This window comes from Gavia stellata, chromosome 2 (assembly GCF_030936135.1).
Source record: "Gavia stellata isolate bGavSte3 chromosome 2, bGavSte3.hap2, whole genome shotgun sequence".
Classification (NCBI taxonomy): domain Eukaryota; kingdom Metazoa; phylum Chordata; class Aves; order Gaviiformes; family Gaviidae; genus Gavia; species Gavia stellata.
The window spans coordinates 11,779,687-11,791,498 of NC_082595.1; the positions used below are offsets into that span (position 1 = coordinate 11,779,687).

At 37.4% G+C, this 11,812-nt stretch overlaps 1 protein-coding gene across 7 annotated transcripts in view; it reads left to right on the plus strand.

The window, feature by feature from the left end:
* The window catches only part of UBR2 (ubiquitin protein ligase E3 component n-recognin 2), a 57,624-nt gene extending 46,054 nt beyond the window's left edge, over positions 1 to 11,570 (plus strand). For all 7 annotated transcript variants that reach the window (XM_059835862.1, XM_059835859.1, XM_059835860.1 and 4 more), the window contains 10 exons: positions 1,553 to 1,620; positions 2,068 to 2,203; positions 2,834 to 2,924; positions 5,028 to 5,158; positions 6,877 to 6,985; positions 7,242 to 7,298; positions 8,434 to 8,511; positions 8,770 to 8,940; positions 9,631 to 9,732; positions 10,193 to 11,570. In XM_059835862.1, coding sequence (XP_059691845.1) covers positions 1,553 to 1,620; positions 2,068 to 2,203; positions 2,834 to 2,924; positions 5,028 to 5,158; positions 6,877 to 6,985; positions 7,242 to 7,298; positions 8,434 to 8,511; positions 8,770 to 8,940; positions 9,631 to 9,732; positions 10,193 to 10,334 — 1,085 coding nt within the window. In that variant the 3' untranslated portion in view covers positions 10,335 to 11,570. The remainder of the gene's footprint in view (positions 1 to 1,552; positions 1,621 to 2,067; positions 2,204 to 2,833; positions 2,925 to 5,027; positions 5,159 to 6,876; positions 6,986 to 7,241; positions 7,299 to 8,433; positions 8,512 to 8,769; positions 8,941 to 9,630; positions 9,733 to 10,192) is intronic.
* Positions 11,571 to 11,812: the final 242 nt, after the last annotated feature.

Consider the following 11,812-nt stretch of genomic DNA (forward strand, 5'->3'; position numbering starts at 1 on the left):
TTTAATATTTACAGTCACTAGAGCAGGGAAACTTTTAAAATGCATTCATATACTGAAATTACTAGTAGAATTGATACCACCTACTTCAGCAAACAGTCGTCAGCTTTATGGGGAAGAACTCAATTGACATCAGTTTGTAGCAGTAATGACTGACCCATTTTCTATGTGAAGAAGAAGAGAAAATGTTGCTAGATATTTGACTGGAGCTTTGTAGTATACAGTGTTGTGTGTGGTTTGGATTTTCTTGAAAACTCGAATCAATTTTTCTTCAAAGCTCTTCTTCCCTCCAGCTGACAGAAGCAACTGTACTGCTTTTATTTTTATGAAGGAAAAGTGTTGTTTTATTTTTCAAGGCTATGAATAATGAAAGCTATTAGCCTTTGATCTGTTGGTATTCTATGAACTATGTATACATAAAGGTAACTTATTGAATAAAAGTTTGGTTTTGAAAGTCCCTTGCTCTGGTCACATTTTTGATAGAAGCATTTTTCAGACTTTTGAGTTGAGTTCTGTGGCTATAGGCTTACAAAAGTAAAAACATTTGAGTGGTGGTGAAATATTTGCTAATAGAAATAGCTTCAAAATGTCACAGATCTGGAGCTGTTAATTTTCTGGCCAGCAAGGCAGCAGTCTTCAGCTGAAGTATTCTTAAGTTATTATCATGAGAATATTTTTTACTGTAGTAGTGTTTTTAAACTTGGCAACTTAATGCTTATAGCTACATTGTAAAACTATTCTAATAGCTGCAGTTTAAACTCTTTTATTGTGAATCAGATTTTACTGCTTGGAGTAAAGAAGTTTGCAACTGTTCCTTGATTGTTGTTTTAAATACATTGTAATGTTTTCAAGACACTTTATGTTTGCTTTAGATGGTGTTTACTCCATTACTTGAAATTTATTAAGAGTGTGAATTTCTCTTGTCAGCTGGAGTGCTTTGCTTAATACTTTCTTGTTACTGTGAATGTGGATACTGCAGAGATGGAGAGACCAATACCTAGCTCTTTCTTAATTAGAGATAAAATAATGAATTTAAGAGACTCTTTAGCAATGCATTTTTGAGTCCATAAGGCCAAATGAGTTATGTGAGGCAAATTTAGAGAACCTTTAAAGCTAAGCGAATTGCAAAAGTTTTTGAACTGTTTTGAACAGCTGTCCAACAGACAACAATTAGTGTTTCTGTTTAGTCACTAGTGTTTGAGCTTATTTCTGGGTCAGAGCTTGAGATATTATCTCATTTTATCTTGCACTGGAAACCTAAGCAATGAAAGAAGGTCACTATGGGAGTAGTGAATGGCAGCACTTACTCTGTTATGTTACTTTGGGTTTGTTTAATTTCAATACAGTATAATCAAGTAGGTAAGAGTCTTTTCCAATAATGTTGAACAACTCTTGAATTCACACCTTTCTGGCCAAAACAGGTACATTTGTATTTTAAGTACTTTAAGCATATAAACCAAAGAGGTGGCTCTTATTTTGTAACTGAAGTACACTAAAACCTTTTCATATATAAATGTTCATTTAATACATTTATTTTTCTCTCTAAAATACTCAGCACTGGTGCCTAATGAAAAAAATGGAGATGTTCCTTGCATACTTGATATTGACATGTTTCATTTATTGGTAAGTATTCCATAATATACATTAATAATGCTTTGATTCAGTAGGCACTATGTCAAAACTTCATTGGAAACTTTCTCTTTACTCTGGGTTAGGAACCTTTCAAAATGTTCAGGTTTTTAGTATTTTTTCACTACTTAATATAATTTAAAGTTTTCTTTTTTGTTGCAAGTACTCTTATCTATAAATAAAAAAAGGGGTAAAATGAGGCGGAACATATATTCTTTTGGATGTTAAAAACCAAAACAAAAACCAACCCTCCCAACAAACCACAAACAAAAAAATAGCGCGCACACCCCCCCCCCCCTTAAATAATGGCTGGCTAATTAGCTTCAAAATTAGCTTTATGAGGTATGCTGCCTTCAAAGGGTATAGTTGCAGCATGAGCAGAGAAAATGCAAAGATTCAAAAAGAGAAGGGCTATATCAGCTTTCTTGTTTTCTTTTACAGGTAAGCTTGGTGCTTTCTTTCCCTGCCATACATTGTCAGGATTTTTCAGGGGTTAGTCTTGGCACTGGAGATCTTCACCTGTTTCATCTTGTCACTATGGCACACATAATACAAATTTTACTTACCTCATCAACAGGTAATGCCACTTTCTTTCAACTTTAATTGAAATGATTCCTCAAATCTGTACTAGAAAAACACTTAAGGTGCTATCTGTAAATATGCAGTTTACAGTGGCAAAATAAAATTACTGGTACCTCTCTTTCAGCCCATAGAAAGTATCGATAAATTGTACTCATGAAAATTGAGTCTTTTGTCTTTATTGCTTAACACTAGAGGTTTTTTGGAGCATAGCTAGTCATGAATCCTAGCTTTCCAGCTAATGTAGCAGTGCCTGGAAGTGTTTATTGCAGAAACTTGGCTTAGGCATTGCATGATGAATAACTGGCAGTTAGCGAAGTGAGGAATCATTATATCTTCTGGCAAGAGGAACTGGATAAGTTGTAGTATACCAAAAGCTAAGAACTCCAAGCAAGAATATTAAGAAACCCAGCCAACCAAGTAAATGAACACCTCAGTGGAGTTGACAATAGCATAAACATGCCCCATAAGATATGCAGCAGAAAACATTTTTCCTCTACATCATATTGTAGTACAGTGGAATGTTTCACTTAGTTTTGGCCTTTTTCTCAAAACTTGAAAAATTACATTCTTGCTGTGTAAACATGCATATATGAAGTAACTTGCTTTTTATTTCATTCTTCTTCAGAAGATAATGGCATGGATCAAGAAGACACTAACAGTGAAGAGGAAGTAGCTGTACTTACGCTGTATAAATTTCTTTGCCAGTGTACAGGAAGGTAAAAGGCTAATCTTTTGATAAAACTTTTTAATATTTTCTCCCTCCTGGCCATACCAGGTATCCTCAGGGTATTCAGCTCCTTGAGCTGGAATACAGGGATGGAGAGCAAAATAAACTCCCCATCATCCAGGAGGAAGCAGTTAACAGCCTGCTATGCCACCTGGACACTCACAAGTCTATGGGGTCTGATGGGATCCACCCAAGAGTACTGAGGGAGCTGGCGGAGGAGCTTGCCAAGCCACTTTCCATCATTTATCAACATTCCTGGCTAACAGGGGAGGTCCCAGACAACTGGAGGCTTGCCAATGTGATGTCCATCTACAAAAAGGGCCGTAAGGAGGATCCGGGGAACTACAGGCCTGTCAGCCTGACCTCGGTGCTGGGGAAGATTATGGAGAGGTTCATCTTGAGGGCGCTCACAGGGCATATGCAGGACAACCAAGGGATCAGGCCCAGCCAATACGGGTTCATGAAAGGCAGGTCCTGCTTGACCAACCTGATCTCCTTCTATGACCAGGTGAACCCCTACAGTGGATAAGGGAAAAGCTGTCAATGGACTGGACTTTAGTAAAGCCTTCGGCACTGTCTCCCACAGTATTCTCCTGGAGAAGCTGGTGGCTCGTGGCTCAGACAGGTGCACTCTTCGCTGGGTAAAAAACTGGCTGGATGGCCAAGCCCAGAGAGTTGTGGTGAACGGAGTTAAATCCAGTTGGTGGCTGGTCACAAGCAGTGTCCCCCAGGGCTCAGTTTTGGGGCTGGTCTTGTTTAATATCTTTATTGATGATCTGGATGAAGGGATTGAGTGCTCCCTTAGCAAGTTTGCAGATGACACCAAGCTGGGTGGGAGTGTTGATCTGCTTGAGGGTAGGAAGGCTCTGCAGAGGGATCTGGACAGGCTGGATCGATGGGCCAAGGCCAATTGTATGAGGTTTAATAAGGCCAAGTGCTGGGTTCTACACTTTTTCCACAACAACCTCGTGCAACGCGACAGGCTTGAGAACGAGTGGCTGGAAAGCCCCCTCGCAGAAAAGGACCTGGGGGTGCTGGTCGACAGCCGGCTGAATATGAGCCAGCAGTGTGCCCAGGTGGCCAAGAAGGCCAATGGCATCCTGGCCTGTATCAGAAACAGTGTGGCCAGCAGGAGTAGGGAGGTGATCGTGCCCCTGTACTCGGCGCTGGTGAGGCCGCACCTCGAACACTGTGTTCATTTTTGGGCCCCTCGCTACAAGAAGGACATGGAGGTGCTGGAGCTTGTCCGGAGAAGGGCGACGAAGCTGTTGAGGGGTCTGGAGCACAAGTCTGATGAGGAGCGGCTGAGGGAACTGGGGTTGTTCAGTCTGCAGAAGAGAGAAGGCTGAGGGGAGACCTTATCGCTCCCTACAATTACCTGAAAGGGGGTTGCAGAGAGGTGGGTGCTGGTCTCTTCTCCCAAGTGACAAGTGATAGGACAAGAGGAAACAGCCTCAAGTTGCGCCAGGGGAGGTTTAGGCTGGATATTAGGAAAAATGTCTTTACTGGGAGAGTGGTGAAGCATTGGAACAGGCTGCCCAGGGAGGTGGTAGAGTCACCCTTGCTGGAGGTGTTCAAGGAACGTGTGGACGTGGCGCTGCGGGACGTTGTTTAGTGGGCATGGTGGTGTTGGGTTGATGGTTGGACTTGATGATCTTACCTTAATGACTCTCTGCTTCTATATACTAATGCTGTCAAAGATGAGACTTTTAACTTGCGAACTCTTGCATCTTGTTTCTTATCCACTACTTCTAGATGTAATTTTCAAGTAACTATTCCTATAAATTCCTCTGTGCTCATGAAGATTATGCTCTGGAACAACTTTTTTAGTTTGCAGATGTGTAGAATCTGGAATTGGCAGTATCTGAGTACAGGAAACTTGTTAGGATCTGAAATGTCTATGCAGAATTTTCCTTAGTTTACTGTCCCAGTTGGTTACATTTTTATGAATCGCTATTTCATTGTTTTTCTTGGAATTAGCTTTGAAATAAACACTTTGCATAATGCTTGTTTCAACTGAAGACTTACTAAATATAGCTTTCAGACGGAAATGATTAAATAAAAGCAAACTTTTTTATTGTGTTTTCTTAAGTGCCTTGAAAGAAATTTCCTCAGGCTGGCACCTGTGGAGGAATCTAAAAGCTGGAATCATGCCTTTCCTGAGATGTTCTGCTTTGTTTTTCCATTACTTAAATGGAGTCCCAGCACCCTCAGAAATTCAAGGTACTGTCTGCTTTGTATTAAATCAGCTTTTCAAAAGATACAAACATTTATGGACGAAGTAAATTACATTTAAACTCTCTTTTCTGAAGAAGCTGAATGAATGAATGTTGGGTTTTATTACCAGTGCAGAATCATACCTGCATAATGAAAAAGGCAAAAAAAAGAATTGTTTCCTTTTAAAAACTGTATTTAACATCAAAGCCAATGCAGTTCTAGATCACTTAAAACAGAAACTGATGCTCTTCTGTTAAAAAGTGAAATATTGATTATTTCAAATCTATTTATTACTGTTTTCAAGTGAGACCTGCTTTTGCTTACATTGATTTCATTCAAATCAGCATCTGCTAACAATTAAAATCTCCAAGTACACTGATGTTATGTTACACCCCGAATAATTGATGTGATTAACATACACATACGTGGAGGACAGTGAAGTATGTAGGGACTGAATGTAAATCTGAATATATTACAGTAATGATAAGTAGGTTCACACTGCTTCAAGATTCCCATGTTTAAAACAAAGTATGACATGTCAGCTGAGCTGACATGAGAACAGCTACAGAACTTGTAGGATGTTTCCTTGATACGTATCTTCTTAACAAATTGTGTTTAAGATGTAGATAATTTTCATTTAACAATAGTGATGCTTAAGCATTTGGGCCAAAAGAACCCCAACAAACCTCTATTTCTGAACTTTGATTTTCTGTAACAAGTTTTCTCAAATTCATAGTCTGGACCAGTAGTGACCGCTTAACTTCTTTGTTAGAGATACTCTAAAGATGAGGTACGAAGTGCAGCTGTACTTCCAGACAGTAAGTCCGTGGGCCTTTAAAGAGTTGGTTTTAGGAGAGAGGAAGAGGAAGGCTTTGCTTCATTTTGTTACAGTCCTCAAGTCCCAGGTGCTTGGATCCCTGCCTGCAGGTCCCTGCCACCAAGGGATGTCCTAATGGTGCTGTAGCATTGGATGTTTTGCTTTCCCTACCCACTCCCCTGCCCCATGACCCATTGATCCCACAGCTGGCCTGTATTGCTCTTCTCTAGTATTTTATTGGGGGTTGTGAAACAGGAATCACTTGGCCATGAGAGGGATGTGAGTGCAGCTTTCATTTTAATTTTCTTCACTCCTTTATTCAGGAGCAAAAGAGGCTGTGCCATAGAAGGGGTACAGGTACTCTTTGTCCTCAGAGTTGGGAGAGCAGAGGCCCAGGGATTTTAACCAGTAGAGTAGTGTTATGAATATGGCAATGTAGCAATTGTGTCCTACGTAATATTTTTGAAGAGTTTAGCATTGCAGGCATTTGGAATTTCTGTATTTCTGAGGCTGTGGTATACTTCACTGGTATACTGTCACCAATCGCCTGTCTCAACTTGTGTCACGGACTACAAGGACCACAAAGTAGCCATTTAATGGATGACATTAAAATGAAGACATACTAAGTTGTAAAGACCATTGAGCTCTCTGTTGTGGTTCTTACATGAACAGGCTTGAAACATACTTAGAGGGGAAGTTTGAGGAAAGTTTTCCAACTTAGCTTCTGGTGCCTTTACTAGCACTTTCATATCACATTTTGGGTGTGGGGGAATACAATTGAAAAAAACAAAACAAAGAACGCACCCAAAAAATCACCTGTCCCATTTAGGGCTGTATTTCATTTATTATAGTTAATGTCATTAAAAAAATGCCACTATGAGAATTACACTTTTTTCTTTTTTTACAGTAAATGGAACAAACCAGTTTGAACACTTATGTAGCTATCTTTCCTTGCCAAACAACCTCACTTGCCTTTTTCAAGAAAATAGTGAGATTCTGAACACCTTAATAGAAAGGTAAGTTGTGGTTTTATGCTTAGTTTAAATATAATAAGGAATTCTGCACAAGGTAGTAATATAAGTATTCTCCCAGGAGTGCATATATGGAAAGGAATAGTAGACTTTGAAAAAGCATTTGTGAAAGAAGTGTTTTGAAATAAATAATTTTGGTTGTAGAGATTATTGAATAGATGTACTTCAGAATTTTTACTTATTTGTTTTTGGAAAGTATCATCCATTAATGTTAAAAGCCAGTTTTTTTTCTTTCTTGTAGTTGGTGTAGTAACAATGAAGTAAAAAGATATCTCGAAGGCAAGAGAGATGCTATCAGGTAAACATGGAGAAATTTTAAATAGAGACGGGGGAAACTTTAATGCTGTGGTTTTCTGCAAATATATTTTCTAAAGGATGCTTTAGTATCAGGTCTGCTTTATTGAATGACAAAGATACTGGGGGATAAGCAAAGATATTTTTGAAATTTCTAAGAAAAGTGAAATATTGCTTAAATTATTATTTAGACTGATCTGCAGTCATCCGAGGCCATAACATTTCTTCTCATGTTTCCTATAGTAGCTTTGTACCTTCTGATTCAAAAGGTACACTGTTGCTAAAAGACATATAACCTTTGTTTAAAAATACCAGGCATTGAAGAGCTTTTTAAAGAATCCAATTTCTTCAGTGAAATCAACACTGAGTTAGTTGCTAAAAATAAAATTTGCTTTTCACACACTTTATTGATTTCCTGTTTTGTGTGATTGTTGGGATTTTTTTCCATGTGTTCCTCTCGCTGATTCTTAACTGCTTTTCCCAAGATTATGTCTAACTTGACACTGATTTTTTTTTTTCTCTCATTGTGTTCTTATACATTGCTTCTGTTACAAACCTCTATTTACATTTCACAGTCTAATTTGTATTATTCCTAGAGTTGAAGATTATTAAAATATAGTGTATAGCAGCCATAAAAAAATGAACTTTTAACTGTTATTTCTAAAGATATAAATATTTGGTATTAAATAGGTCCTTTCATTGCATGAATATTTCATTCTCTTCAGGATACAAGTTCTCTGAACTTGAGTGTCAGACTATTTTCCATTCAATATTATTGACAAAAGGAAAATATAAAGCAAACTGATAAGGGAGCAGAACAAATATTCCGTTAAACCTGTAGTGACCTCATCATGAGGCTTAGCTAAAAGCATAGATATGACATGTATTTTTCTGAATTTCTGCCTGTGTGTTTTCTCAAATTCGTAAAATATGTAACTAAGAAAACTGGAGGTGGTCTAGCTGAGGTTCCTTTTCTATGTGCTGCCATTTTATTCTATGAATGGCAGAGAAGAGAAAAACTTTAAAAATTTAATTATTCACAGATTCTATTAGATGAGTCAGAAAAACATGAATGAGTTTGAAATCACTGTGTATGATTCATTGAAATATGAGTGGTTAATCTGATTGCTTTATTCTAGCTATGCAAGAGAATCCAACAAATTAATAGACCTTCCGGATGACTACAGCTGCCTCATTAACCAAGCATCCAATTTCTCGTAAGTTGTATGCAATTATAGTGAGGACCCCTAAAGTCTTCTGCTCCTTTTGATGAACTGGGAAACCTCTAACCTGAAAGCCTCAGAAAGATGTGTAGAATCATAAAGTTACTGGCACATATTGATTGTCATCTCTTCCAGCAAAACCACTGTGTGTTTCAGTGAAATAGAAATTGCAGGGATCTGTACTTTTGAATCTTCTTACCATCTAGAGTTAATACATACAATGAATATTTTTTTTTTTTTGCTTAACAAAAGGTGTCCAAAATCAGGTGGCGATAAAAGCAGAGCCCCAACATTGTGCCTTGTGTGTGGGACCATGCTATGTTCTCAGAGTTACTGTTGTCAAACTGAATTAGAAGGAGAAGATGTTGGAGCCTGTACTGCACATACATACACTTGTGGTTCTGGAGTGGGCATATTCCTTAGGTAAGGAACTGAACACCTCTGCTTACACTGCTAGGTTAGATGGTGTGTGTGGCCATGAAATGAATAGTACTATAAATGTGATTGTCGGGGTGGTTTGTAAAGGCAGTGGTTTGTTAATAACAGGGTTGCCTAAAAACTAGAGTGTATTCATCTTCCTTATACTATGGTATACTATACTTCCTTATACTATGGTTCAGAGGTTGTTTCCTTGAAGATAAGGTATCATACAAAATTGGAATTTAATTTTCAAGTGAATTTGTTTCCTCTGTGTGTTTATTTCCACTCAAGTATTACAAAACAATGAAGGTAAATACGTTGATTTTGTTGTTGCTGCTGCTGAAAACATGAAAATTTGTTTTAGTTGTCTTCCTGCATATGAGGAAAGGTTAGATAATGTCTGTTTTCACTTTGGCAAAGATTAGCAAGAAGTGAAATTGTTTTATTTTCTTGTTGTGGTTGTGTTGAGTATTTTACACAGACTGCAAATAATATGACATGTAACTACATTATTTTTAACAGGAAGAGAGTAAGATTTTTAGTTTTGAAAAACAAAAGCACCTTTAAAAAACTGTACATGCAGATTATACAGAATGAAAGTAAGTGAGAATTGGAAAAGCAGTGTCTATAAAAAATGTGATTAAACTATTCACCTAAAAATGAATACCTAAAATCTTCTGTGTTTCTCTCTAGAGTACGAGAATGTCAGGTGCTATTTTTAGCTGGAAAAACAAAGGGCTGCTTTTATCCTCCTCCGTATCTTGATGACTACGGAGAGACAGACCAGGGACTCAGGTAAATACTAGAAAAAAAATCTCTTAAAGACAGGAATTTTAAAACTAATGTGGTAGTTCTTTGTCTTAACTCCTATCTCTGCTTCCTATGAGAATAGTTTGGGGCCTTGATACTGTTAATGCTTGCTGCTTCTGAAGCTGGTCAAAATCATAGAATATGAGCTGGTTCAGCATGGAAAGACTGCTGAAAACCTACATTCAGACTTTGGTGGACTGTGCATAAGATTCCCAAAGGCTGGCGAGATCTGTTGAGCAGTAAGGGTGGGGGACCAGACAAGGTAGCACTCCAGTTTACTACTCAAAATACCTGTTGATTTGTTCTGACAAGAGAATAATGTTAAAGGGTTATCTAAATATTAAAATATTTTAAAGGGTTAGCTAATATTTCATATGTCGCACCTGAGTGTTTGTGCTCAGTTCCAGTGTTTTATCATTCCTGACACCTATTATCTCCTTTTCAGACGCGGGAATCCCTTACATCTGTGCAAAGAACGATTCAAAAAGATTCAAAAACTCTGGCAGCAGCACAGTATCACAGAGGAAATTGGACATGCACAAGAAGCAAATCAAACACTAGTTGGCATTGATTGGCAGCATTTATAATGGTTATCTGCTGAAGACTGGAACTTTATTAAGATTTTTGTAACTCAGTAAGCTTTTCAAAGGAGGGATTAGGGGAAAAAAAGTCTGAGGAAAAAAAACCACAAACCCAGTCCTGTTATTTAATCTTTGTTTTACAATGTATTTCATAAAGAATATCAGTTAACATTAATCAAGTAAATTTCTTTCTATGTAAGCAAGTTTTATTAGTCATATAATTTGCACTGTGCTTCCTTCACAGAAGTGTCTTGGGTTGTAAACCTGGGCAAATGAACTTGAGTTTCTGATAAAAAAAAGAATGACTCTTTTTGGAAGTCTGACTATGATCTTTCTTATAAACTGCAAGAGAAAAAGACTGCTGAAACAGAAACTAGATAGAGCACAATTATGGATTGTGTTTTGCCCCTTACTAGTAATCTGAGCCGTTTTATTTATTATTCTGCATTTTAATACTTAAGCTGTGTGTACATGCAATGGAATGAAGTAAGGAAGCAAATAATGTAGCAAATGGATGTTTCTGTCTGCATCAGTGGATAATTCACTCTTTCACTTGGTGTATCTAAAACGATTCTGTCATTTGTACTCTTGCAGCTTTCTTGCTTCCAGTTGTTTTTTAACTAAAAAACCCTAACACTAGCTTTACAAGTAAAATAATTTAATTTAAAGCTTTTTCCAGAGCATTGCACTCCTTAGAATTCTGTAGTTTGCAATTTGAATTTATCTGGGAAACCCTTTCACTTTCAATTATGTGATTGGTTGTTGGTATTCAAGGGTTGACATTGTGCTTTAGAAGATATTTTAAGATAACAACAATACGTAAAATGTCATGACAGCTAATTTTATGTTAATTTGCAGAAGCACAGAGGATATTGTCTTCATTTTTGTTAACAGTCAACTTTTAAGGTGCAAATCCCGTCTCCTTTTTGTTGCAGACAAACTGAATGGTTTCCTCTGGCATTGAAGGGCCACAATCACACTGCCCACATTTTTGCATTGATTCATTTATTTTTTTTCTATTGTCCCATCAAGTATATTTACTTTTTGGCTTGATTTAAAGCTCTGTAAAGATGTTTGCATATAGTATATTTTATAAATATATTCTATAACTGCGCAGATTTGCACTTGATATGAGGGTGCCTGAAGGCAGTGAGTTTTCTAGCTGTATGTAATTAGACCGCCAAGGTGTCTCTAAAAACTGACATTGTGCTTATTGATTTAAAATAAAATCCATTACCTTTATCTCTCCTATCTTCTGACAAATTAGTAAAATCTTGATTTACATAGTTCTGTTTCCTTAATAATCTGTGGGTCTTTTAGTTAAGTCTTACTTTCTGACTACGTGTTCAGCCCAGATAGGCAATCCTTTTACTGTCTGCCATGTCTTCAGTTACACTTGGTCTGACTGAATTGTTTCTATTTTTACAGATATAATGCTTCAGATAAATTTTGTATATCCATGGTGTACAGGACAATTTTTCAAA